At 40.8% G+C, this 27,358-nt stretch overlaps 1 protein-coding gene across 1 annotated transcript; it reads left to right on the forward strand.

The window, feature by feature from the left end:
- Positions 1 to 288: 288 nt before the first annotated feature.
- DUSP12 (dual specificity phosphatase 12) lies at positions 289 to 19,811 on the forward strand. Its single transcript, XM_004385746.3, has 6 exons — positions 289 to 962; positions 11,092 to 11,205; positions 11,291 to 11,409; positions 12,296 to 12,392; positions 12,703 to 12,889; positions 18,330 to 19,811. The coding sequence occupies exons 1-6, from the start codon at positions 580 to 582 to the stop codon at positions 18,504 to 18,506; spliced, it is 1,077 nt and encodes a 358-aa protein (XP_004385803.3). The 5' UTR covers positions 289 to 579; the 3' UTR covers positions 18,507 to 19,811.
- Positions 19,812 to 27,358: the final 7,547 nt, after the last annotated feature.

Below are 27,358 nucleotides of genomic sequence, written 5' to 3' on the forward strand. Positions count from 1 at the left end.
CTGTGAAAGGTTTTCCACATTGGTAGTTAAGTAATAAACCCAACTTGTTTAAGGCGGGTTCCTGGCGGTCTTCTGCTGAAAGGCACTGCCATACAAAAGATGGAATTAATCTCTTCAAAATATAAAAATAGTAAACATCAACAAGAAAAGGATTAACATCCCATAAAAACTTGGCCAAAAAGGGGGGGGGGTTAATACAAGAGAAGAAATATAAATAAATGGCTTCATAAGCATTGGAAAGAAAGCTTGACTTCAAATGCATTAAATAATGCTGCCGATTCTGTTGGTGAGACCGTTTCAAAACTGAGTCCAGATGATCCTGCCGTCCCTTTCCTGAAAATCTCAACACTAAAAGCCTGAGAAACCCTGTAGTGTAGAAGTTTATCCTCTACCAAGCTGGGGGTGGCAGACTCTGAGTGCCACACTGAAAGAGTCTTAGCTCCGCCTCAGCAACGGTCATTATCATCTTCCCCAGAAAGACCACATTCCCAGGGTGGAGTTGGTCCTCCGAGGGAGCTGTTGTGCCGCTCACGTTGGCGGGCTCCAAAGGAAGAATGTTCTAGCCTTCCGCCCTACTCGATGGTAAGGCCCACGGCTGCCTGGCCTCTGGGCGCCGCCATGTTGGAGGCTCAGGACCGGAGCCATGGCTGGGAGCGCGAGAGCCAGAGCGCGAGCCGGGCCTCCTCTTCCCGGCAGATGCTGGAAGTGCGGCCAGGGCTTTACCTGGGTGGGGCCGCGGCCGTCGCGGAGCTGGACCAGCTGAGGGAGGCGGGCATCACGGCCGTACTGACGGTGGACTCGGAGGAACCCAGCTTTAAGTCGGGGGCCGGGGTCGAGGTTCTACGGCGCCTCTTTGTGCCAGCACTGGACAAACCGGAAACCGACCTGCTCAGTCACTTAGACCGATGCGTGGCCTTCATCGCCCAGGCCCACGTCGAGGGCCGCGCGGTGTTGGTGCACTGGTGAGTGGCTGGGTTTGCTAGAAGAGCACCCGCTTGCCCTGCTCCGGCCTTCCCCCGCTACCCCTTTCCTGTAACGCCCCGTGGAGGGGACGGAGGCGGTCAGACCTCGGGAACCATCTCCCACGCTCTCCAGTGGGAGAGGAAAGGTGGGGGGCAGGAGGTGGGCCCCTGATGGTGTGCATGCTTTCATTCATTCATGTATTCATCATTCATTCATGTATTCATTCATTCATGGGGCACCGTGGTTTCGTTTGTTTTTATATGTTGCTAGGTGCCCTCCAGTCGGTCTGACTCACAGTGACTCCATGTACAACAGAAGGAAACACTGCCGGTCCTGCCCATTGTTGTAGCCACTGTGTCATTGAGGGTGTTTCTTTTTTTCCCTGACCGTCTACTTTACTAAGCTTGATGTCCTTCTCCAGGGTTGGTCCCTCCTGATAACATGTCCGAAGTAAGCTTGACAAAGTCTCGCCATCCTCGCTTCCAAGGAGCATTCTGGCTGTACTTCTTCCAAGACAGATTTGTTCCTTCTGCTAGCAATCCATGCTATACTCAATATTCTTCGCCAGCACCATAATTCAAAGGCATCAATTCTTCGGCCTTCCTTATTCATTGTCCAGCTTTTGCATGCATATGAGGCTACTGAAAATACCCTGGCTTGGGTCAGGTGTACGTTAGTCCTCAAAGTGACAGGTTTGCTTTTTAACACTTTAAAGAAACATTTTGCTGCAGATTCGCCCAATGCGATGCGTCTTTGATTTCTTGACTGCTGCTTCCATGGGCGTTGATTGTGACTCCAAGTAAAATGAAATCCTTGACAACTTCAGTATCTTCTCCGTTTATTATGATGTTTCTTATTGGTCCAGTTGTGAGGATTTTTGTTTTAATATGTTGAGGTGTAATCCATACCGAAGGCTGTAGTGTTTGATCTTCATCAGTAAGTGCTTCAAGTCCTTTTTGCTTTCAGCAAGCAAGGTTGTGTCTTCTGCAAATCGCAGGTTGTTAATGAGTCTTCCTCCAGTCCTGATGTCGAGTTCTTCTTAATATAGTCCAGCCTCTTGGATTATTTGCTCAGCAGACTGAATATGGTGAAAAGATACAGCCCTGATGCACACCTTTTCTGATTTTAAACCAGCAGTATCACCGTGTTGTATTCAATAAATTACAAAGTTCCTGCTCCTAAGGAATTTATAGCTCTGTAAGAAAAGCCAGATACCCACCCTGGTGAACATAATGTAGACTAGGATGCTAGTCGTGTACTGAGAATGGTTAAGTGCTTGGCTGCTAACGAAAAGGTTGGCAGTTTGAATCCACCAGCTGCTACTTGGAAACCCTATGGGCAGTTCTACTCTCTCCTGTAGGGTCCCTATGAGTCAGAATTGACTCAATGGCAATGGGTTGTTTTTTAAGGTTATTCAGCCTTCAGAGGAACAGCAGATTTTCAGTGTTTTTCCTGAGGTGGGGGGTGGTTGGTTGATGAAGGGGAGAATTGGGGAGAGAAGAATTCAGTTGGTATTTAAAGAATCCCTGGTCCGAGTCAGGGGAAAAGTGGGATAAGTTGCAGTAAAGGTAAAAAGAGAATCTTGATGGGTATTTGGGAATCCCTAGGTAGTCATGTCTTGACTGGATTGAAGCATGATGACAATAGTTTAAATTTATTGAACACTTACTGTGTGCCCTGGTGGTGCAATGGTTAAGGGCTAGGCTGCTAACCAAGAGGTTGGCAGTTCGAATCTACCAGCTGCTCCTTGGAAACCCTATGGGGCAGTTCTCCTTGGTCCTACAGGGTCACTATGAGTCCAAATCAACTTGACAGGTTTGGTTTTGGTTTACTGTGTGCCAGCCCTTGTTCTAATTGTTTATATAAAGGAAAGAAGATAGTGATGGATAAAATTAAAAGAAGTCTGGGACCAGATCTCAAGGGCCCTGAATGCCAAGAGCAAAGGAGTTTAGACTTGTTGTGAAGTCATTACACATTTTTAAAAAATTAATTTAATTGTTTTTGAATAGGTAATTCATATGGTTCAGAATTCAAAAGGAATAAGAGAATATTCAATTAAAATTCTCCCTCCATGCTTGCTACCTGGGCACCCAGTTCCCTTCTGTGGAAGCAATGAATGTTAACAGCGCTTATCCTTCCAGAGATGCTTTATGCATACTAAAGTAAGCATTTGTGTGTGCTCTCTTCTCTCTGTGTTACTCAGATGTCAGCATGTTATCATGCTTTTCTGCACCTCGTTTTTTTTACTTAAAACATATTAAGGATTGTCACATATCAATACTCAAAGAACTTCATTTTTTACAGCTATTTATTCAGTTTTATGAATTATCCTAATTAAACCTGTCTCTTAATGGGCATTGAAATTAATCCCAATATTTTACAAACAGCACAACTTAACTTACTCATTTTGTCCATCTATGAATATACTTATAAGGGAGATTCTCAGAAGTGGAATAGTGGGGTTAAAGGGTATGTACATTTGTAAGTTCTGATAGGTATTGCCAGATTGCTTTCCATAAAGGTTTTAACACTTACAGTGTTACAGTGTCAGAGGGGGTGACACCAAAATGACCCCAAGGTCCTCAGCAGAGGTGGCGGGCAGGCCAGTGCTCCCAGCGAGGGGCCGCCAAGGCAGTGGCATTATAGGGTTGGTGTCACCCATCCTCCAGTGCAGTAACTCGTTGAACCCCCACCCCCCAACCCCTCTGCCCCCAGTCACACGCCAGTCAGGATGTGGGCAGCCAGGCTGTGCTCCCGCCATTGGGCAGAGAGGAGGGTCTCGGCTTTGGCCAATGGGAGAGGCGAGGAACTGTGGGGACCTACTGGGGTGGGCGCCAGGAGGGGTGGGGCAGCACAGCACACAGCACTTGGCCCTGCCAAGGGTGGGGGAAGGCTGGGCCTCACCACCCACCAGGGGGCAGTTAGCTGGCCAGCCCCACCCATGGGAGTGTGACACCATGAGTTAACTGCACTGGGTGACACCAACCCTAGTGACGCCCCTGACATTTTACACTTCTACCAGCAGTGTAGAAAGTACCTGTTTCCTCACATCTTCTCTAATAAGTGAATTATCGGATCTTTTCATCTTTGCCCATCTGATAGGTAAAAAGTACGTTTCTCTTGAAGGTTGTTGTGAAGGAAGTTTTAAGTCGTAGAATCGATTCATGGGAGGCGAGATGAGTCTGAGAGACTCATATTTCTTGTTACTTGGAATTATTATTTTATACCCAATATAGCAGTTCTTTTAGACACAGTTAATCATTTTGAAGCCATATATCACTCTAAAGTACACATAAAAAGGAAAATACTATATAAGCTACATAAATTGGTTAAGATATTCGTAAAACTTCTTCACATTCAGAGTCTAATTCTTTTGAATCTTTTATTAAATATTCCCTATGCACAACAACGACAACTCTGTCACAATTGTTTGTCTGACCACATCAATTGTAAGACACAGTTTCAGAGATGTGGGAATCTAAAAAATGTGCATTTTAGAATAGATGTAACACAGTAATCAAGACATGATGTAATGCAGCTCTGGCCTTTTGAAATTGCAGTTATGATGGAGAGAAGGCGTCTCAAGTAAGAGATACAGTGGTTGAAACCTGTTTAGTCCAACAAATGATTTTGTTCTCTACCCCAAAGGATTATGTGACAGTGTATAATCAATGAGGCTAAAATGTAGGAGGTGGTTGTTGTTAGCTGCCATCAAGTTGATTCTGACTCATGGTGACCCCATGAGTGCAGAGTAGAACTGCACTTCATAGGGTTTCAAGGCTCTGACTTTTGGCAGCAGATTGTCAGGCCTGTTGAGGCATGTTGGGTGGGTTTAAACCTCCAACCATTAACCATTTGTGCCACCCAGGGACTCCTAAAATGTAGGAGGAGAGATGGTTAATTCTCTCTCTATATGCTAACTAGCTCCTCAGCTCTTAATAATTACATCACTTACAAGTTGTGTGACTCTAGACAGGTCACATAATTTCTTTGATCCCCAGATTCTTCATCTCCAAAATGAGATGCAGTGCTGTCCTAACTGAGTAGCCGAGGCATCATATGGCAGTATGTGAAAGGACCTAAATTTTGTTAAATGCGTGTGTGGTAAGGATCAGCACGAATTCAGTCCCCCAAATCCTCACATTCCCACTTCTCCATCCTCATCGCCAGCTGCCCCCATGGCATTCTCTGACCCTAGTCACTTGGAGCTAGGTTAAAACCCGCAAATTAAAAAGAAACCATTCTTCACACTGCCAGATAGGCAGACACCAGACTCCAGCTGCAAGTTTGGGGAGTCCACACAACACCCCAACCTTCTGACCTGCTGGCCACAAATTCAGGACTGGTTTCCCACTGTCTCTTCAAAACGCCAGCCACCAGCTTGGGAGTCCACCCAACACCCCAGCCTTCTGACCTACTGGTCCCCACTAGCCCTTTCAGTTCCGTAATTCACTGCATAACTTGCAGAATTCATGGACAGTACCATGCTTACACCTACAGATTTATTAAAGCCAAAAAGGATACAAATGAGGAGACACATAGGGTGAGGTCTGGGAGGGTTCCCAGCGTGGAGTTTCCATGTCCCAAGTGACATGCTAACCTCCCAAAAGCAGATATTCTTGCCACTTAGGAAGCCCTTTAAGTCTTTGTGTTCAGGGCTTTTATTGGCCAGTCCTGCATAGTAGGCTAAATAATGCCTCCTGAAGCTAGGTGATATTAGCTTCTCAGATGAGTCATTTCTGATCTGTCCAGTCCCGACTCAGGTTCTCAGGTGCGGCCTAGAAGTCCCAGACCAAGGCACCCCAGTTCTCTGAGGCTTATTTCTCTGGTCCTTTACCGCATATTGTGATGACTGTGTTCTGTTGTTGTGTGCTGTCAAGTTGATTCTGACCCATAGCGACCCTATAGGACAGGGTAGAATTGCCCCATAGGCTTTCCTAGGCTGTAATCTTTACAACAGCAGATCGCCAGGTCTTTTCTCCTATGGAGCTGCTGGTGGGTTCTAACTACCAACCTTTCAGTTAGCAGCTGAGCAGTTAACCATTGTGCCACTTGGGCTCCTCAATATGACTGTAAGGTGGTGCAATTAAAATCTGATTTATTATAGGCAGTGATTAGTAGTTAAATTTCCTGATTGGCTCACCTGGAATAAACTTGTATTATTTTCTTTAAATATACTTATATGTGACTTTAATTTCTTTTTTACCCCCAATTCATACATTATTTATCAATCATTCAACATTTCTTTATGTGTTCCTCTCTCCAACAAGAAAATAAGTGCCCTAAAGTCAGTGACTTTTCTGTTGCCTTTGTTTCCCTAGAGCACATAATGCAGGGTCACTTGGTAAATGCTTGCTCAATGAATGACTGAATGAATGAATGTATAGATCTGCACCTTATGTGCTCTTCTATTGCTGTAAAGTCGATTCCCACTCCTAGTGACCCTATAGGACAGAGTAGAACTGCCCCCCAGGGTTTCAAAGGCTGTAAATCTTTATGGAAGCAGACTGCCGCATCTTTCTCCCTTGGAGTAGCTGGTGGGTTCAAACTGCCAACCTTTTGGTTAGCAGCCAAACGCTTAAACACTGTGCCCCAGGGCTCCCACCTTATGTATCAAAACCAAACCTGTTGCCATTGAGTCGATTCCAACTCATAGCTTATGTACAGTAGTGGGTAAATGTAATGTTTACCTTATGTAATGTGGTAGCGCCTGAAGTCTTCATCTTCTAACTTCAGGTAGAGAGAGGAAATTCACAATCAGCAGCACGCTGATTCCTATTATGTGGAGGTCAGACTCCACTCTCCAACCTTTTTACCAATTCTGACACCAGTTGTCTTCCCCATGGCACTCTCTACTTCTCTGCTGGGTTTGACAATTTGTTGCAGTGGCCACACAGAACTCATAGACCATACTCAGGATTATGGAGTTTATTAGGGGAAGTAACAGGTTACAATTCAGGATCAGGATCAACTTGGAGGTAACAAGCTACAACTCAGGATACAGATCTTACAGTGTAGTGAATTACTTAATATGGCCCTTCTAGCCATAGTTTTTGTAATTCCCATGAAATGATTGGGTGAGACTATGCAAATGAGGTGCTTGTGGCCCACCAAGAGGATCGGATAGCTTGCTAATAATGTAAATAAGGTACATGGCACCCTTGTGGGGGGTGGGACCATGCAAATAAGGTATATGGAACCCTAATGAGGGGATTGGTCACTTTTGCCATCCTGCTAGGCTTAAAATGAGCCATCCCATAGGCGAGAAGGGAGGATGTTAACACCACCAAAAAAGAAGAGCCAGGAGTGGAGGACATCCTTCCTACCCAGGATCCCTGTGCTGAGAACCTCCTAGATCCAGGAGACAGAGAGAGGAGCTGTAACACAGAAGACAGCAAGAAATGGCAGGAATCAGTAGACTGGCACAAGATGGCTGCAGTGAGGCTTCTTGGCCCACGGAGTGAGTAAGCTGAGTGCCTTTGGGCCGAGGCTTACTGGCAGAGTAGGGTGCCTCCGCGCACTTATCAGCAGAGCCGAAAGAGCTTTGTAACACTTGCCTGAGCAAGGCAGAGGCCGGGCTGAGAAGCTAAGAGGCTGAGGGGCCAGAGAGAGGTATGCCTGCGGGCATGGCTGAGAAGAGGCTGTCTGGATGGAAGAACTGTATCCTGAGCACTTCTGAACCTGAATGGTAACTTGTTACTTTCCTAATAAACTCCATAATCGTGAATATGGTCTGTGAGTTCTGTGTGTCCATTGCAATGAGTTACCAGACTCAGCAGAGAAGTAGAGAGTGTTGTGGGAGAGACAGTTGGTGTCAGAATTGGTAAAAAGGGGAGAGGGAAGAGGCATGTCTGCCTGTCGCCTTATAGAAATCAGCCTTGGGCTGTTGATCTTGATTCTCCTTCCCTCTTGTGAAGTAAGAGGAAGTCAGATGCCGCCCTTGCCACACCATTTTTACAGTTCTTCAATCAGGACAGCTTCTAACGAAGGCAGCTCTTAGCTTCTCAGCAGCGCCTGCAGCCAGACCTCTCCGTCAGCCTCTCCCCTGCTCGGGCAAGTGTTACAGCTCTTTAGCTCTGCCGACATAGTACCCAGAGGCACTCCACTCTGCCAGTAAGTCTTCTGTCCGAAGGTGCTCAGCTCTCTCACTCCATGGGTCAGCAAGCCCACTGCCGGGAAGCCCACCACAGCCATCTCGCGCTGGTCTCTTGGTTCCCACCACTTGTACTGCTACTGCCATCTTGTGCTGTCTTTAGTGTTACAGCTCTCTCTGTCTCCTGGGTCTAGGAGGTTCCCAATGCAAGGACCCTGGATCCAAAAAACATGCTCCGCTCCTGGCTCCTCTTCTTGGTGTGGTAATGAGGTCCCCCCCAACCTCTGTGGGATTGGCTCTTTTAAGCCTAGCAGGATGGCAAAACTGACCAATCACCTCGGAAGCCCACAGCCACCTAGTTTGCATAGTAATTACAGGTGTTTTACATACCTTATTTGCATAGTAGACTAACCAATCCCTTTGCAAGATTGTGGCCTAGGAAATCATCTTAGCAGAACTACGTATAGAAATACATACACGTGGCCAAACCAAAAAAACCAAACTGGTTGCCATCGAGCTAATTCTATAGCGACCCTATAGGGCAGGGTAGAGCTGCCCCATAGGGTTTCCAGGGAGCAGCTGGGGGATTTGAACTGCTGACCTTTTGGTTAGCAACTGAGCTCTTAACCACTGTGCCGCCAGGGCTCCATACATATGGCCAGAAAGGCCATATATAAAGAGAAATCAGTTGCCTTGCATCTTATTTCTAATTCTAAATTTTGCAGTAGTCAGGGCAAGCATGAAGGCTAAGGCCGTGACTCTTTTATGTATCCCTGCGTCTCTAGTGCCTCACACATGGTAGGTGCTCAATACATAATAATAATAGCTAGTATTTATAGTTTATTAAGAGCTTTACACTTATTTTATTTAAACCTCAAAACAACCTAATGAGGTAGGTATTCTCCATTTTACAAATGAGAAAACTAAGCTATTGAGAAGTTATGCAACTGCCACATAGGTAGTACGTGCCAGAGGAGAGATTTGTGCCCAGCCATCCCATATTCTTTCTTGCTACATAACAGAACACCCCTAAAACTGAGCGATTTAATAAACATTTATTATCTCGGTTTCTGTGGGTCAGGAATTCGGGGATGGCCTAACTGGGTATTTCTGGTTCAGGGTTTTGGATAAGGTAGCACCAGGGCTGCAGTCATCTGAAGGCTTGACTAGATCTGCTTCCAATGTGGCTCAGTCATGTGGTTGGCAAGTTAGTGTAGGTTATTGGCTTGGTGGCCCTTCCCATATGGCCTCTCTACAGGCTGCTTAAGAAGTCTCAGGGTGACGCAAACATTTATGCACTGGACTACTAACCGAAAGGTTGGCAGTTGGAACCCACCCAGAGGTGCCTCTGAAGAAAAGTTCTGGCAGTCTGCTTCTGAAAGGTCACAGCCTTGAAAACCCTATGGAGCAGTTCTACTCTGCACACATGGGGTTGATGTGACTCAGAATCAACTCGATGGCAATTGGTTTTTGTTTTGTATAGGTTACTTAAGTGTCTTCCTGACAGGGTGGCTGGCTTTTCCCAGACAGTGATGAGAGAGTACATACCAAGGCAGAAACTGTTCTCTTAATGACCTGTCTCTCAGAAGTCAAACAGCATCACTTCTGCCTCATTCTGTGCATTAGAAGGCATCACCAACTCTGGCCCACATTTAAGCAGAGAGAAATTAGACCCCATCTTTTGAAGGGAGAAATGCCAAAGAATTTGCAGGCATAATTTAACACCACCACACTTCCTGATTCCAGAGCCCACTCTTCTTTTCATTAAGCTATTGTTGAACAAATGAATGTGAATTTCTCAGCTTGATACATTGGCACTATATCTTCTATTTAAATAAGTGCCATTCCTTTAAACGACATTAAAACATTTTATTTTTAATCTTCACCTAGGACTTCCATGGTGAATATGCCAACAAATAGTGTTGCCATTTCCTAGATTATTTTACTGAGCAACAACTGGCTGCTAGGCAATGTTTTAGGCTTGCAGAATACAGTAGGAAATAAAACATAGCCTCTATTTTGGTAACATAAAACTTAAGCTCTTGGGAATAGATATCCTGCCATGTTAATGGTGTATCTAGGAATAGGACCAGCTATAGATTTAGGTTCACTACCTGTTGGCAAGTCCTGCTTTTTAGTATAATAATAGATGTTCCTAAATTTTAGATCCTAGGGAAGTTCACATGGAAATTTGCCTTACCATATGGAATTTTTATAGGGCTAGGAATTTTTTTTTCCTTTTTTAAAAATTATTTAGAAATTTGAGGGAGATGATAATAGTAGTCCTTTATATGAAGACATGGAAGTCCTTTATATTTCTTATCCTGTTATAGTGAGGTTGCATATTCAGATAATCAGAGTATATCGAATATTTTGTTTGTTTATTGTCATTCCCTTCCCATTAGTAAATAAGCTTCATGAGAGCAGGAGTTTTGTGTGTTTTGTTCATTGTAGTAGTCCCAGCTTTAGAACTGTGCTTGGCATGTAATAAGAGCTCAGTAAATATTTACTGAAGGAATGACTTATTGACTCCTTCATATCTAACATTGTTTCTGTTCTTTCTTCAGTGCCTAGCACAGTGCCTACCTCAGACATAGTAGTTGCTGGAACTAAGATTATTTGAAAAAACCAAAAAAACCTGAACCCGTTGCCATCCAGTGGATTCTGATTCATAGTGACCCTGTAGGACAGAGTAGAACTGCCCCAGAGGGTTTCCAAGGAGCGGCTGGTGGATTCGAACTGTCGACCTTTCGGTTAGCAGCCAGCCTCTTAACCGTCATGCAACCAGGGCTAAATCACATACGTGTACCTTTTTAATTCAACCTTTGTGCTCTCGTACATTGGTAGTATTTCAGAGACAAAAGGTTTATTTGCGTAGAAGCAGAAGCGGACGTGAAGTGGACCTGACTTTTGCATTTAATGCGGAGCTGGGTTGTTTTTTAATTGTTGCTGTTTGCTGTTTTATTTTAAAGGTCTCTTTTTCAGCATTCAGGAGTTAGTCCAAGTGTTGCTGATTTTAAAGGTCTCTTTTTCAGTCATTCAGGAGTTAGTCGAAGTGTTGCTGTAGTGACTGCTTTTATGATGAAGACTGAGCAACTTACCTTTGAAACAGCCTATGAAAACCTCAGGACTGTCAATCCAGAGGCTAAGTGAGTTTCTTTCTTATGGTAATACTTCTGCTTTTGTGATATGATTTTATTTAAAGAAAAGTGAACTTGGTATTTGTCATTATAGGATGAATGAGGGGTTCGAGTGGCAACTGAAATTATACCAAGTAATGGAATATGAAGTGGATACCTCTAGTGCAATTTATAAGCAATATCGTTTACAAAAGGTTACAGAGAAGTATCCAGGTATGTAATAATTGCTAATATGTATTGGGCCCTTTCTGTATGCCATTTACTCTAGCACTAAACGCTTCAGGTGTGTCTTAGTCATCTAGTGCTGCCGTAACAGAAATACCACAAGTGGATGGTTTTAACGAAGAGAAATTTATTTCCTCACAGTCAAAGTAGGCTAAAAGTCCAAATTCAGGGTGTCAGCTCCAGGGGAAGGCTTTCTCTCTCTCGGCCTTCTCATCAGTGTTCCCCTGGACTAGGAGCGTCTCTGCGCAGGGACCCCGGTCCAAAGGACTCCCTCTGCTCCTGGCACTGCTTTCTTTATGATATGAGGTCCACTTGTCTCACTGCTCACTTCTGTCTTTTATATCTCAAGAGATTGCCTCAGGACACAATCCAGTCTTGTAGATCAGGTCCTGCCTTACTAACACAACTGCCACCCATTCTCCCTCATTAACATCATAGAGGCACGATTCCCAACACAGTACCAGGAACCATGGCCCAGCCAAACTGATACACACATTTTTGCGGGGACTTCATACAAACCATGACAAGGTATATTATCTCACTTAAACTTTCCAGTAAACCCTTGAGACAGGTAATGCTGTTTTCCTTTGGAAACTGTGGCTTAGAGAGAAATAACTTGTTCTAGGTCACGTGTCTTATAAGTGGCAGGGCTGGGATTTGAACTCAGGTATTCTGTGCCCAGAACCCAAGGACTTAATCACTATGTTCTCCTATATCATCCTGATTTCTCAGTGCTGGAGATTTTATTTTTTATTTATTTATTTTTATTTCTGAGGTTAGCACTTGCTATCTCAATTTGACATTAACTGAATTTTGTCTGAAAATGCAGAGAGTTGATTTAGACAAATGGATATGTTTTGTTTTTGTCATGTAGAATTGCAGAATTTACCTCAGGAACTCTTTGCTGTTGATCCAACCAGCATTTCACAAGGATTGAAAGATGAGGTTCTCTACAAGTGTAGAAAGTGCAGGTAAAATATGTTATATCCTCTGAAGATTTTGTCTTACCTCAACAGCTGAAAAATAAAGCTTCGATTTCTTTTATCTCTCTAGGAAGAATTTGTTTAATTGAATAATATAGAAATTTCAAATTTGAGTCTACTTTCAAGAAGAGTATAAATTTTTAAAAGGAAGAGTAATCAGACTATAGAGATTGTTGAGAATAAAAGCATAATCAATGTTATATTATTTTGTCTTTTAAGAAAAACTACACGTTTCATCTATTTTTTCATCCTTTTGGGAAGTAGTAATTAATGTTCTGTGTTTGTTTGGGGGTTGCAGGCGATCCTTATTTCGAAGTTCTAGCATTTTGGATCATAATGAAGGAAGTGGTCCGATAGCCTTTGCTCACAAAAGAATGACACCATCTTTCATACTTACGAAAGGGAGTCAGGCTCAATGTACCTCTTATTTCATTGAACCTGTACAGTGGATGGAATCCATTTTGTTGGGAGTGATGGATGGGCAGGTAAGAACACATTTTATTTTTTATAATTTTATTATATCAACTACATTTTGTTCCCTCTTTTATTTTAAGCTAATTTTAACTAGTGCTTGACTCCATCTTAACTCCATTCCTTCTGAAAATTATATTTCTCTCTGTGGTAGGTAAGAATCTATCAAGAATAAATTAATTACAAAAAGCAGCTGACCCAAAATAATGAACAAGTTTTAGTTGAGAGCCCTGAATCTAAGTTAATGAATTCCTTTTAAGGCTATTTATATTTTTTCAAATATAAGACTAAATAACATGATTTTTTAAAAAACTAATTAGAATATATTTGACAAAACTTGAACTTGGTAACAGGTAGGGCAAATCAAGGATTTTAAAATTTCTTCTTTTTCGTTGGTTTCACGTATGGCTCTTTCTTTTTTTGCCCTAATCTTTGACTCTAGTATGTTTTCTATGAGATCCTTTTTCATTTCTTATTAATTCTAAAAAATGCAGTTCATTTTATATGAAGGTCATGTGGCAGCCACATTTCTCCTTTAGCTTTATTTGATATTAATCTGAAGGCATTCTGTAATAATAATCTTAACAGTGATTTTAGGTGTTTGCATAGTGTTTTATATTCGATGAAACCCTTTCACTGTGTTATTTTATTGGAATACAAATGACACTATTTGGATACAAATAACATTAATTAGGTATTCACATTTTATACATTATACAAACTTAGTTTACATTAGTTAGTATCTTGACTAGAAAGTGTACTCTATATTCAACCCAAGTTTTTAGACCATGCTGCTCTTTGAAAATCAGCTTTATTGAGATATAATTCACATACTGTACAATTCACTCATTTAAAGTGTACAACTCAGTAGATTTTAGCATATTCACAGAGTTTTGCAACCATCACTACAATCAATTTTAGAATATTTTCGTCGTCCCCAAAATGAATCCCAGGCCTATTAGCAGTCATTTCTCATTCCTTCCAACCCCTCGTTCTTCTCCCCCCATTTAGCCCTAGGCAACCTAATCAACTTTTTGTCTCTGCAGATTTGTCTCTTCAGGACATTTCATTTAAATGGAATCATATAGTATATAGTCTTTTATGACTAGTTTCTTTCACTTAGCCTAGTGTTTTTGAGGCCCTGGTGGTGCAGTGGTTAAGAGCTATGGCATGCTATGGCTGCTAACCAAAAGGTTGGCAGTTTGAATCCACCAGCTGCTCCTTGGAAACCCTAGAGAGCAGTTCTGCTCTGCCCTATAGGATTGCTATGAGTCAGAATTGATTCGACAGCAACGGGTTAATGTTTTTGAGGTTCATCCATGTAACAGCATGTTTCAGTACTTCATTCCTTTTTGTTGTTGTTGTTGAATAATATTCCAGTGTGTGATTATACCACATTTTATTTATCTCTTTATCAGTTGATGAACATTTGGGTTGTTTCCACTTTTTGGCTATTATGAATAATCTGCTATGAACATTCATGCACAGGTTTTTGTGCGGATGTATTTCTGTCTCTCTCGGTGTATTGGTTTCCTAGGCCTGCCATAAAAAAGTACCACATACTTGTGGCTTATTAGAAATTTATTGTCTCACAGTTCTGGAAGCTAGAAGTCCAAATCAGTGTGTCAGTTGGGCCATCCTTCCTCTGAATTCCCTAGGGGAAGATCCTTTCTTGTCTCTACCACCTTCTGGTAGCCCCAGGCCTTCCTTGTCTTTTAGATGTATCTTCACTTTCTGTCTTTCTGTGTCTCTTTTCTAAGGACACCACTTAGATTGGATTAGGACCCACCCTACTCTAGTATGACCTCATGTTAACTTAATTGATAGGTAGATCTTCAAAGACCCTATTTCCAAACAAGGTCACATTCACAAATACATGGATTAGGGCTTCAGTTTATCTTTTGGGGGGACGCAGTTCAATCTGTAACACTTGGGTGTATACCTAGGAGTGGAATTGCTGGGTTATATGGTAACTCAATATTTAACATTTTGTGGAACTGCCAAACTGTTTTCCAAAGCAACTGCACTGTTTTACATTCCTACTAGCAATGTATGAGGGTTACAATTTCTATATCCTTTTTAACACTTTTTATCTGTCTTTTTGATTCTTGCCTTCATAGCTGGTATGAAGTGGAATCTCATTGTGGGTTTGACTTGCATTTCCCTAATGGCTAATGATGTTGAGATTGTTGCTGGGAACTTTGGGATCTGCTCAGCGTAACTCCATTAGGGCCAAAAAGACAGAGAGTTGGGGAGAATGAAAGGCAGCTTTATTGGTTGGCCAAGCAAGGAGACTGTTGGGGCTGCGTGCTATCCAAGACTGCCTTGCAGGCAGCTTGTTGAAGCTGGTTTATATAGGCAGGATCAGTTTCAGAATACAAAATGGCATGCATGCAGGCACTGAGTGTTTTAGGATGAGTAAGCATTTTCTAAAGCCCAGGTTCCATTCCCCACGCAGGGGAAACTTAGTCACTTTTGTTCATTAGCATGTCAGCTCTCCACCCAAGGGCAGAGAATTTACCATGCATGAAGCAGTTAACGAGCTAAAGTTCATCTGGAATGCACGGATGTGTTACCACCGAGGGCATGGAGGCCCTCCGACTCAATGGGTCTGTCTTTCTCTTGTAAGAATACACAGAGTAGACAATTTTTGGGTTCAGCTCTAACAGGTTTATTTTACTTGTGACAAGTAAAAGGAGTCAGTAGGGGCTCATGCCTCTCCAAAGGACTAATTTGCAAGGGGAGGCAAGGCTAGGGCTTGTATGGATTCGGTGGGGACGATTCAGTGGGTTTCGCTGATGCGCTAGTTACTCCCTGGAATGGTAGTGCATACTAATTAGGTTGTATGGGCATCTGGATTCCAAGATGGAACCCGCTGATATTCAAGACGGAATCCCCTTGGCATCACTTATTATGGGATATGGCGCGGGCACACTGATCTTCTGTACTACTTCGCCCCCTTCTGTGGGCCAAGGGAGATCAAACAGTGTCACACTTTGTTCTTCTGCCCATGCGGAGCCTGTAAAAAGGGGGAAGGGACTAGAAAAACACTAAGGAGGAAGTAGTAATTCATGGATTGTTTTAACCTTATTTTATGTTGACAGGATGTGGTTCCTGATTACCCAACTTCTAAGTGGTAATCTTTTAACAGCTCTTTTATTCCACCAGCACAGTTAACCCTATCTGTCTCAGATGGAGGGCAGGACCTGTTTCAGCTGATTATGGCTAGCTGGTGGCTGTTTCTCTTTAAGGAGGTCCTGAGGAGGAAAAAAAAGAACTCTAGGAAATAGGCTGAGTGAGGGGCTGTCTTGAGGCTCTATGGCTCTAAGACTGTCTTAGGATGTTTCTATGTGCTTATTAACCCATTGCTATTGAGTCGATTCCGACTCATCGTGACCCTATAGGACAGAGTAGAACTGCCCCACAGGGTTTCCAAGGAGCAGCTGTATTCGAACTGCCGACCTGTTGGTTAGCAGCCAAGCTCTTAACCACTGTGCCACCAGGGCTCCATGTGCTTATTGACCAGTATATATCTTCCTTGGAGAAATGTCTGTTCAGATTCATTGCTCATTTTTTAATCGGGTTATATAACTTTTTATTGTTGAATACATGTAAGTATTTTTTATATATTCTGCAAACAGGTCTCTTTTCAGACAAATATTTTCTTGCATTCTATGGGTTGTCTTTTCACTTTCTTGGTGATATCTTGATAGTATTGTTTGCAGCATTAGAGCTTTGATTTTTGATGGAGTCCTGTTTATCTACTTTTTTGTTGTTTGTGCTTTTTTGGCTTGCTGCTTTTGACCTGGAAAACACACAAACACACACACACACATTCACACACATTTACACACGATATACAAACATTATTTTGTGAAAGATTCTACATCACATTTGTGCATGCGTCTTTGTACACATATTAGAATTTTTCTATAGACTATGTACCTAGAGGGAAACCCTGGGGGCATAGTGGTTAAGAGCTACAGCTGTCAACCAAAAAAGTCGGTATGTTAGAATCCACCAGGTTCTTCTTGGAAACTCTTTATGCAGTTCTCCTCTGCCCTCTAGGGTCGCTATGACTCTACAGCAACAGGTATGGTTTTGGGTTTAGGTACCTAGAAGTGGAATTCCTGGCTTGAGGAGTATACATTTTAAATTTTACTAGTATTTCAGGCTGACATTCAAAAAGCCCATACCAATTTGCCTTTCATCAACAGTGACTGCATGTAACCATTTCCCCATATACTTGGCTTAATGCATATTATAAAGCTTAGTGAGTTTTGTCAATCTGTAAGGTGAAAAATGTTAATCCTAAAATGTTTTAATTTGAATTTTCATGATTACTACTGAGGTCTAACATCTTTACATATTTATCAGCCGTTTATAACTTCTTTTCTATAAACTGCCTTCACATTCTTGGCCCATTTGTCTGTGGGATTTGTCATTTTCTTATCCATTTGTAGGAGCTCTTTCTTTGTTCTAGGTAGTAATGCTTCATCCGATACATTGCAAATATTTCCTGTAGTCTGTTGTTTATCTCGACTTTGTGGTATATTTTGTCATATTAAAATTTAAGATATTTGTATAATCAAAGGTGTCAGTTTTTTTTCCGTTATGGATTCTTGAGTTTTATGTCCAGGCTTTCTGTGCCCCAAGATTAAAAATAAAAATTTCCATCTCATACCATGAACAAATTAAAGAACTAAATGTAAAAAACATTGCTATAAATACATTAGAAGGAGGTAGACTTGTTAAGCTTTTTTAGATTTATCTATTTTACTGGAGTATCAGCTTGTTTGGAAACACTGGTGGCATAGTGGTTAAGTGCTATGGCTGCTAACCAAAAGGTTGGCAGTTTAGTTTCACCAGGGCGCTCCTTGGAAACTCTATGGGGCAGTTCTACTCTGTCCTGTAGGGTCGCTGTGAGTTGGAATCGACTTGAGGGCAATGTTTTTTGTTTTTTTTTTTAAATCAGCTTGTTTGTTTGTTTTTAAATAGCTAGGATCTGAGATGGACTAATTTATATGCTATCAGTATCAGTTAGTGATAGAACATGAGATTCTGAACAAATCCTAACATGCTTTTATATTGTTTAGCCATTGTGCTTTTAGTTTGAAATCTTAAATTGCAGACTGATTTAAAAGCTATACATATATGCTACATCCATGAAACCTTCCTTAATCATCTCTCAAGCTTTACCTTTCTCCCCTCAAGCTGGAATTAATCTGTTTTTCCTCTAAAGTCTCATAGTACAACATGTCTCATACATAGCTATTGTAGTCTGCCATCTGTTACAGTAACTTGCAGATGCATTCTGTGTCAGTGATTAGATTGTAAACTCCTTGAAGATAGAAACCATGTGTTACCTGTTTTTATATGCTATATAATGCCAAAGATAATTATTTGTTTTGTATAAATGTGAATGAATGACATGACACATTTGCTTTATTTCAGCTTCTTTGCCCAAAATGCAGTGCCAAGTTGGGTTCCTTCAACTGGTATGGTGAACAGTGCTCTTGTGGTAGATGGATAACACCTGCTTTTCAGATACACAAGAATAGAGTGGATGAAATGAAAATACTACCTGTTTTGGGATCACAAACAACAAAAATACAGACTTGTGACATTTGATAGCTTTGAAAGAAACTTGTTGATGATTGATACGTGCTACCCTTGCATATTGTCCTTTTTGACAGATTTTCTAGTTTTTGGGTCATCAGCATTTCATTTGAAATGTGAGAAGATAAAATCAGTTGATGTGACTTGGAAACTATGCTTTCTTAGTTTATTGTATTATATAGGTAGAATAACTGATAGAGAAATTGAAGCTTTTTAATTGTGTACATTGTACTTCATTGGCTGTTAGAATCTTCATTACCTCTAGATATGTTGTTTCCTGTATTTTGAATAGTTCTGATTTTTGAATGTTAGTTTTGTGATCTTACGGTCTGGAGAGACAAAACTATGTACAAAAATTAAAAATAGTCATGTTTAAATAGATATTCTTTTACTTCCAGAAATGTAAAGCAGATTTATTTGGCCATATTTTGAAATTTATTTTTTTAAGAGACATCAGAAAATCTTAAGTATGTCTGGATTTTTCTTGGATACGTAGAAAGGCACTGATAAAAAAGTGATTTTTCTGTTACTATTTAAGAATTCCAATAATCTAAATTGTTTAGAAAAGCATATTTGAGATATCTCTTGAGGTAATCTACATGAAGAAATGTATTAATGTGAGGTGTGTTTCTAATGATAATAAAGAAAACAAATTCTTAAAACCCAAAAATAGGAGTAATTTTAAATGTAAAGGGAAAAAAATGAATAATGATCCTCTTTAAAAAAAAATGCCTGGCTTAATTTTTTAAATGTATGGGAGTTTTATGGATGATTCTTGAGAAAATCTCAACATAGGACCCGAAACCTTTGGCAACTTCCATATATTAATCTTTTCTTGTGAGAATATAAAGTATTACTACTGAAAACTGACAGTTGTTCTTAAGTTAGTTTTGGCAGCCAAGGTTGCTGTGTCCTTCCAGCCTCTCCCAGAATAAATGATACATATAAATCTGCTGCATTTTTATTGTGTTTCTTTCATAATCTACTGAGTCCTCTGTTTCACAAATAAAGCAAAAGGATTTACTGTGGGCCAAGAACAAAAGGGCCTGACTTTGGGCATACACTGTGGGTGGAGATGTTTAGAAAATTGTAACGCTTCCCCTCCAAAAGTAATCTGGAGACTCACTAGAGGGGCCTGCTGTAGACACTAGTCATGCCCTCTGTCATCCCTTCCCACCACTTCAGTAGAGCAGTGCCAGCACTGTGCTCAGGACTGGCACTAAAAGGAAATTAAAAACCAAATGCTTTGCCTTCGAGTTGATTCCAACTCATACTACCCCGTAGGACAGAGTAGAACTACCCCATAGGGTTTCCAAGGAGCACCTGGTGGATTCAAACTGCCAACCTTTTGATTAGCAGCAGTAGCACTTAACGACTACACCACCAGGGTTTCCCAAAAAGGAAATCAGGAGCAGGTTAACTATGACAGGAACAAAATACCTGTTGGGTCTGATATGAGGCTTCTTTTTGTTCTGCTCAGAAAACCACATAGTGTATTAATAAAGGTATACTTTTCTAAAACTAATGCTAGTGAATGTAGTATAATCTGAACTTGAAATCTTCCTCCATTTCTATCTTAGCTTTCATAGAATCTGTTCAACTCTTTGCTGTATTATCCTCCAGAAAGCGTTTTAAAAAAAAGAGATTGAACTACATAAAACTGCTTTTTTGTAGGTGAAAAATAATTGAATAGCAGCAGTTTCATATGGCTCAAGTTAATGCTTACCCATCACACACTGTAGCACCTAGCAGAGAGAATTATGTAAATCTTATTTGAATTTATAGTTGTTAATTCAGTAAATATTTACTGGGCATCTATTATGTGCACAATTGTAGGTGATACGGTGAACATACCAGATAAAGCCCCTCCCTTTTTGTAGCTTATATTCTAGCCAGGAGAGATAGACAAGATGATACCTATTTAAAAAGATAATTGGTATTTGCCAGTGAGGAATGATTTTGGAAAACTTAACTTTATGTAAATGCTGAAGTTCTGTGCAATATCCACCGAACAAAATTATAGATTTAAAGTCCTCTAATGTTCTGCTTTTGGAGGATAGATAAAATCTATTATGCCTTTGTTCTTTAAAACAAAAAGAGTCCTTTTAAATAATCCGTTTAGGAATATCAACTTTAACAATTTAGATTTGTACATTTGTTGAAAATAGCAGTATTATCTCAGACGCAATGTGGTGCCATGAAAACAGTAATGAAGTAGAAGTCAGAAGAATGTGCTCTCACTCTGGCTCCACTGATCACCGTCTTTCTGAAAGTGAGCAGGTCTTTTGAAAATTGAGGGTCAGTTTTCCTTGGGAAATGGGGTTAATATATGCTCTACCTTCCTGACAGGGTTGTTTTAAAGATCATTTGCATTAACCTTAATTCCTTCTTATATAAAATGGAGATACCAATAGTATCCATATCTGGTTTATTATGAGAATTTTATGTATCATACTTAAAGAATAGTGTCTAGCTAAGAGCATTCAACAAGTTTTCCTTAAAATACCACCATTTATTGAGCACTCACCAGGCGCTAGTCACTGTGCTAAGCACTGTATACGTATTTTCTAATTTAGTCCTTACGACAACCTTAAAAGTAGGTTCTCTTATTATACCCATTTTACTGATGAAAATGAGGCTTAGAAGATTAAGTCACTTCCTCAAAGTTACATTGCTGGTAAATGGCTGAACATAGATTAGAATCAAGACCTGGTGACTCCAAATCTTGAGTTTTTGATCTCTGTATTCTAATGTTTGGGTTTACTGTTCAGGGTGATACATGTTCTCAAAATATATTGAAAATGTTGATCAGATTGTAAAATCCAATAGTATTGATGAAATGCAATTTTAAACCAAGTTGTAAATTCACTAGTCAGGTCCCCCACCAACATTTGCATGGTTCTGAACAAGAGTAAAAATTGAGGCCCACATGATATTTGTCTTTTAAAATTGTAAATCAAGCTACATAACTTAAATGGTTCATTCTCTTATCTTGAAAAATATATCTTTGTAACGACCTGGAAGGCCAGCTCTGACCTGACAGTTCTCTGACTATGGAGTTCCATGACGAAACATGGCAATGTAGGAAGAGTTGGCCCCTGATGTCCAGGTTGCCACCTTTCTCTCTCCACCCCTGGATTTGTTCTGTACCATGAGGAGCCTCGTACCTATATGTGTGGACTCCGCACCTCACATGTCTAATCTCTGTCTATCTCTGGCATACACTATTATGCAGTTCACCTGTGTGAGATCAGAGTCCTGACGAAGCCCTAGAATTAGACTTGGAGCTGTTGTGGATTGAATTATGTCCCCCCAAAAATGTGCGTATCAATTTGGCTGGGCCATGCTTCCCAGTGTTGTGTGGTTGCCTGCCATTTTGTGATTGTAATTTTATGTTAATTAGGGTGGGATTGTAACACCCTTACTAAGGTAACATCCCTGAGCCAATGTAAAGGGGGTTTCCCTGGAGTGTGGCCTGCACCACCTTTTATCTTACAAGAGATGAAAGCGAAGCAAGCAGAGAGTTGGGGACCTCAAACTGCCAAGAAAGCAGTGCCGGGAGCAGAGCGTGTCCTTTGGACCCGGGGTTCCTGTGCAGAGAAGCTCCTAGTCCAGGGGAAGATTGACGAGAAGGACCTTCCTCTAGAGCTGACAGAGAAAGCCTTCCCCTGGAGCTGATACCCTGAATTTGAACTTCTAGCCTACTAGACTGTTAGCAAATAAATTTCTCTTTGTTAAAGCCATCTACTTATGGTATTTCTGTTTATAGCAGCACTAGGTGAGTAAGGCAGGAGCTATTTGGGCTATTTGGGTATCAGAAGCATGTCTAGAAGGGGAGTGTGGGCTCTGGGCGCATCACTTTTGCATCATGGATTCTTACCCTATGGGGAGAGACACAGCCAATAGAAGGCCAGAGTAGAGTCCTCTAAAGTGTGGGTCCAGGCCAGGGGCTCTTACCTAGAGAGAACAGTATTGCCTCTAGGTATAAAGTTCTCTTTCAAATTTTATTTCTCTTCCAACGGTTTAAGTTGAAAGCAAATGAGGAGTAGATTCAAGAAAAAGGTTTCAATAACGTCAATGCTTATAATTAAAAACAAAAAACAAAAAACACCTTGGTAACTAGAAATGGAAGTAGTTGTTAGCTGCCCTCAAGTTGGCCTCTGACTCATGGCAACCCCATGCACAATGGACCCAAATGTTGCTCAGTCTAACACCATCCCCATGATTGACTGTAGATAAGACCATTGTGACCCACAGGATTTTCATTGGCTGATTTTTGGAAGTGGATCACCAGGTCTTTCTTCCTAATCTGTCTTAGTCTGGAAGATCCGTAGAAACCTGTTCAGCAACATAGCAACACACAAGCCTCCCTGACAGACTGGTGGTATCTTCATGAGATGCACTGGCTGGGAATTGAACCCCAGGTCTTCTGCATTAAAGGTGAGAATTCTACCACTGAATCAGAGTATATGAAAAATCTACAGGGGAAGAAAAATCTTACTTCATGGTAAAACTTTAAAAATGTTCCTTTTCAAGTTGAGAACAAGTTAAAGATGCCTACTCTTGTCCTTATCTTCAATATTGTACTAGAAGTCCTATTCATTATAATAAAACAAGGAGGGGAATAAGGTATAAGACTTAGAAAAGACCTGAACTCACTGATAAATCTTGAGATCTCTAAAAGTGGGGCAACTGGAATTATGTGCTTCCTGATGTGCACCACCTATGAATTCTTTTTGTAAGAACAAGCTAGCAAACAAAAACAAGAAAAACCAACTCAATCATGTCTCTAGATTTAACTGCCTGTCATTTGTTACAGCATTCACCTTCAAGATAAAATCAGCCTAATCACAAAGTTGGGGAAGAATATTGAATATACCACGGACTGCCAAAAGAACAAACAAATGTGTCTTGGAAGAAGTACAGCCAGAATGCGCCTTAAAAGTGAGGATGTCGAGACTTTGTCTCACATACTTTAGACTTTTTATCAGGAGAGGGATCAGTCCCTGAAGGACAACATGCTTGTTAAGTAGACGGTCAGCGAAAAAGATGAAGACCCTCAACAAGATGGACTGACACAGTGGCTGCAACACTGGGTTCAAGCATAACACTGATCATGAGGATAGCGCAGGACCGGGCAGTGTTTCGTTCTGTTGTGCACAGGGTTGCTATGAGTTGCAACCGACTCGACGGCACCTAACAACAATCACAAAGTGGGAAATTATATAGGACAAATTACTGACGTGCTTCAAATGGCATGGGGAAAAGAAAGAATTGTCATATGAAACAAATGCAATGTGACAATCTTCTTTGAATCCTGATTTGAATAAACCAACTATAGAAAGGCATTTCTGAGACAAAATTGAACATGTAATAGGAATTAGATAACATTAAGGACTTATTAAATTTGTTGATTATATAATGGTATTGTAGTTATGTAAAAAAAAAAAAAAGGCAAAGAACATGCCTTATCTGTTAGAAATACATAGTGAAGTATTTTTGGGTGAAATAATATGATGTCTGAGATTTGCTTTAAAATACTCCAGGTAAAAGGGGAAAAAAAGAAAAATAAAAGTATCTGGGGGAGAAGGAATAGACAAAATAAGAACGACAAATTGTTGAAGCTGGGTGCTAGGAACAAAGGTATTCATTGTATTGTCTTTTGTGTTTCTTTGAAAATTTAACATGTTAAAGATTTTTTAAAGAATATCAAAATGTTAAAATTTAAGAATAAATATTAGAGAACATACAGACAAAATATTAGAATAACAGAATTCAGCAAGATTTTTGGACAAGATTAGTGTACAAAAGTCAATTGTGTTACTACATCCCAGCATTAACTGAATAGGGGGGAAAAAGAATGTGAAAACCAAAACTATAAAACTAGGAAAAGAAAATAAAAAACTCTTAATGACCTCAGGACAGGGAAGATTTCTTAAGCAAGATACAAAACAGCAGAGATCGTAAACAAAATAATAAATTATAAACAAAATGATAAATTTGGCTACATCGAAACTAAAACCTAGAGGACAAAATCCATAAACAAAGTTAAAGACAAGTGTCACCTGGAAGAAGATACTCGCAACGGTTAAATAAATAAATAAGGTAGATTATCTAAAGATCTACAAATCACTGAGAGAAAGAAAACCAATAGCAAACTTTAGAAAAGAATGGCAATTCACAAAAGAGGTAATCAATTGGTTTAATAAACATGAAAAGATGCACCACTCTTTAATTGTTAAAAAAACCCGTTGCGATTGAGTCGATTACGACTCAGCTACCCTGTAACACAGAGTAGAACTGCCCCACAGTGTTTCCAAGGAGCGTCTGATGGATTCCAACTGCCAACTTTTTGGTTAGCAGCCATACCTGCTAGGGAAATATAAACTATAGTCAAACCTTTCACCTAGGCAAATATTTTTAATGTGTGACCATATCTAATGTTGATGAGAAGGTAGCAAAGAAAACCCCAATCACTACTACTTACAGGGTAAATAGGTATAATTTGCAAGTAATGACATTGAAAATAGGCCTACTCTATGACTCAGCATGTGATCTTAAAGACATTTTTGCATACATGCACAAGGAGGCCCATTTAAAGATGTATTATGTAACAGTAAAAAATTGGGAACAATCCACTATCAGTAGGGAAATAGAAAAAAAAAAATTGTGATATATCATTCGAGGAAATACCATGTAACAGTTAAAACGCAGCTGGGTGCTGCAGAGTGGATTCCACTCCTACACCGAGTAGAATTGTCCCATCGGGTTTTCTAAGCTATAATCATAGCGACCCCATGTGACAGTAGAATTGCCCTATAGGGTTTTCTAGGCTATAACCTTTACAGCAGCAGATTGCCAAGTCTTTCTCCCCAGGAGTCCGAAGGTGGGTCCTGTACGTGGCGTCACTAGGGGCGTGCGGGGGTGCGGCCCCGACACTCAGAGAGGGTGACACCAAAACGACCCCAGGGTCCGCGGTGACGGCAGGCGGGCCGGAGCCGCCGGGGGAGGGGCCACTAAGGCAGTGCCGCCAATGGGAGAGGGGAAGAGCGGCGGAGAGTCGCGCGGGGCGGGGCCGGGAAGGATGAGACCACACCGCGCCGCACTCGGCCCACGAGCTGGGTTGGGGCCGGGGCTCGCGTGTGGTGGTAACAGCTTGAGGAGTTACTGCACTGGATGGCGGGTGACACCACCACCAACCTTTTGGTTAGCAGTTGAGGCTTAACCGTTGAGCCACTAGGGCTCTTTAAAACACAAGTAGAACCTAAAAAAGTAATGAATGAGAAAAGTGATTTGGAGAACATTGAGTATGGTACATTGCTGTAAATTTGAAACTTAAAACAATACTAAATGTATGTATCTATAAATATATTTAAGCACGGTAAAAGCAAAAATAAAAACGGACTTCAACAATACCTATAAAACTCGTGACAGAAGTTGTCTATGTAGAAGGAGGGACATGAACCACGGGAAAAAAGCAGACTTCAACTTTGTAAATTGTTTTTTTTTTTTTTATTGTACTGTACTTTAGATGAAAGTTTACAGAACAAATAGTTTCTCATTCAACAGTCAGTACACATATTGTTTTATGACATTCGTTAACAACCCCATGACATGTCAATACTCCCCCATCTTGACCTTGGAGGACATTTTTTTTTTTGGTGAAAATATACATAACCAAAGTTACGCGATTTCAAAAGTTTCTACATGTACAATTCAGTGACATTGATTACATTCTTCCAGTTGTGCTGCTGTTCTCACTATCCTTTTCCAAATTATTCCATCACCATTATCTTCAACTCACTGCCCCCTAGGCTTCCCATCAAACCTTTTGAATTGCTGTTTCCAATTTGATCTCACATAGGTAATTTTTTTTTTATTTGTACCTTAGATGAAGGTTTGCAGAACAAATAGTTTCTCATTAAACAGTTAGTACACATATTGCCCTATGACAATGGTTAACAACCCCACAACTTGTCAACACTGTCCCTTCTCAACCTTGGGTTCCCTATCACCAGCCTTCTTGTCCCCTCCTGCCTCCTAGTCCTTGTCCCTGGACTGCTGGGCCTCATTAGTCCCGTTTTATGAGGCTGTCCAATCCCTGGCTGAACGGTGAACTTCAGGAGTGACTTCACCACTGAGCTAAAAGGGTGTCCGGGGGCCACACTCTCCGGGTTTCTCCAGTCTGCCAGGCCAATAAATCTGGTCTTTTTTTTGAGTTAGAATTTTGTTCTACATCCTTTTCCAGCTCTGTCCAGGACCCTCTATTGTGATCCCGGTCAGAGCAGTCAGTGGTGGTAGCCAGGCATCATCTAGCTGTACTGGACTCAGTCTGGTGGAGGCCATGGTAGCTGTGGTCCATTAGTCCTTCATCTTTTCCTTGTATCCTTCAACTTTGTAATTCTTAATTTCTTGTATTATGAAAAATCTGAAATAAAAATGAAAAATGTCAATATTTGTTAATGCTTGGTGATAGGTTCACAAATGTTTCATAATTATCTGCACTTTATGAATAAAAATTAAAATCTTCAAAATTAAATAAGTAAGGAAAACTTGCTGGAGTTCAGTCATGGTGATTTTCTTAACAGACTAAAGTGTGTGGCCGATGCAGAATAAGAAATTTGCTGATTTTATTTTTGTTTTTCTCTCAATTTTTGAATTTGTCATTGTGTGAGAAAGAAAGTCTAATAAATTTCATCTTAAATGAAAACTGATTAGTTATCTGATGGCAGAAGGAATTACATTAATATAAGGGGATTGATTTCTTGACATTTTTCTGCACCTGGGTCCCAGGGCTATTTGTATACAGTGGATTATGTAACTTGTTGTAATCATCTAGCCACGAGGAGTTTGGAGAATTCTCG

The sequence above is a fragment of the Trichechus manatus genome, unplaced genomic scaffold (assembly GCF_000243295.1).
Source record: "Trichechus manatus latirostris isolate Lorelei unplaced genomic scaffold, TriManLat1.0 scaffold00145, whole genome shotgun sequence".
Lineage (NCBI taxonomy): Eukaryota > Metazoa > Chordata > Mammalia > Sirenia > Trichechidae > Trichechus > Trichechus manatus.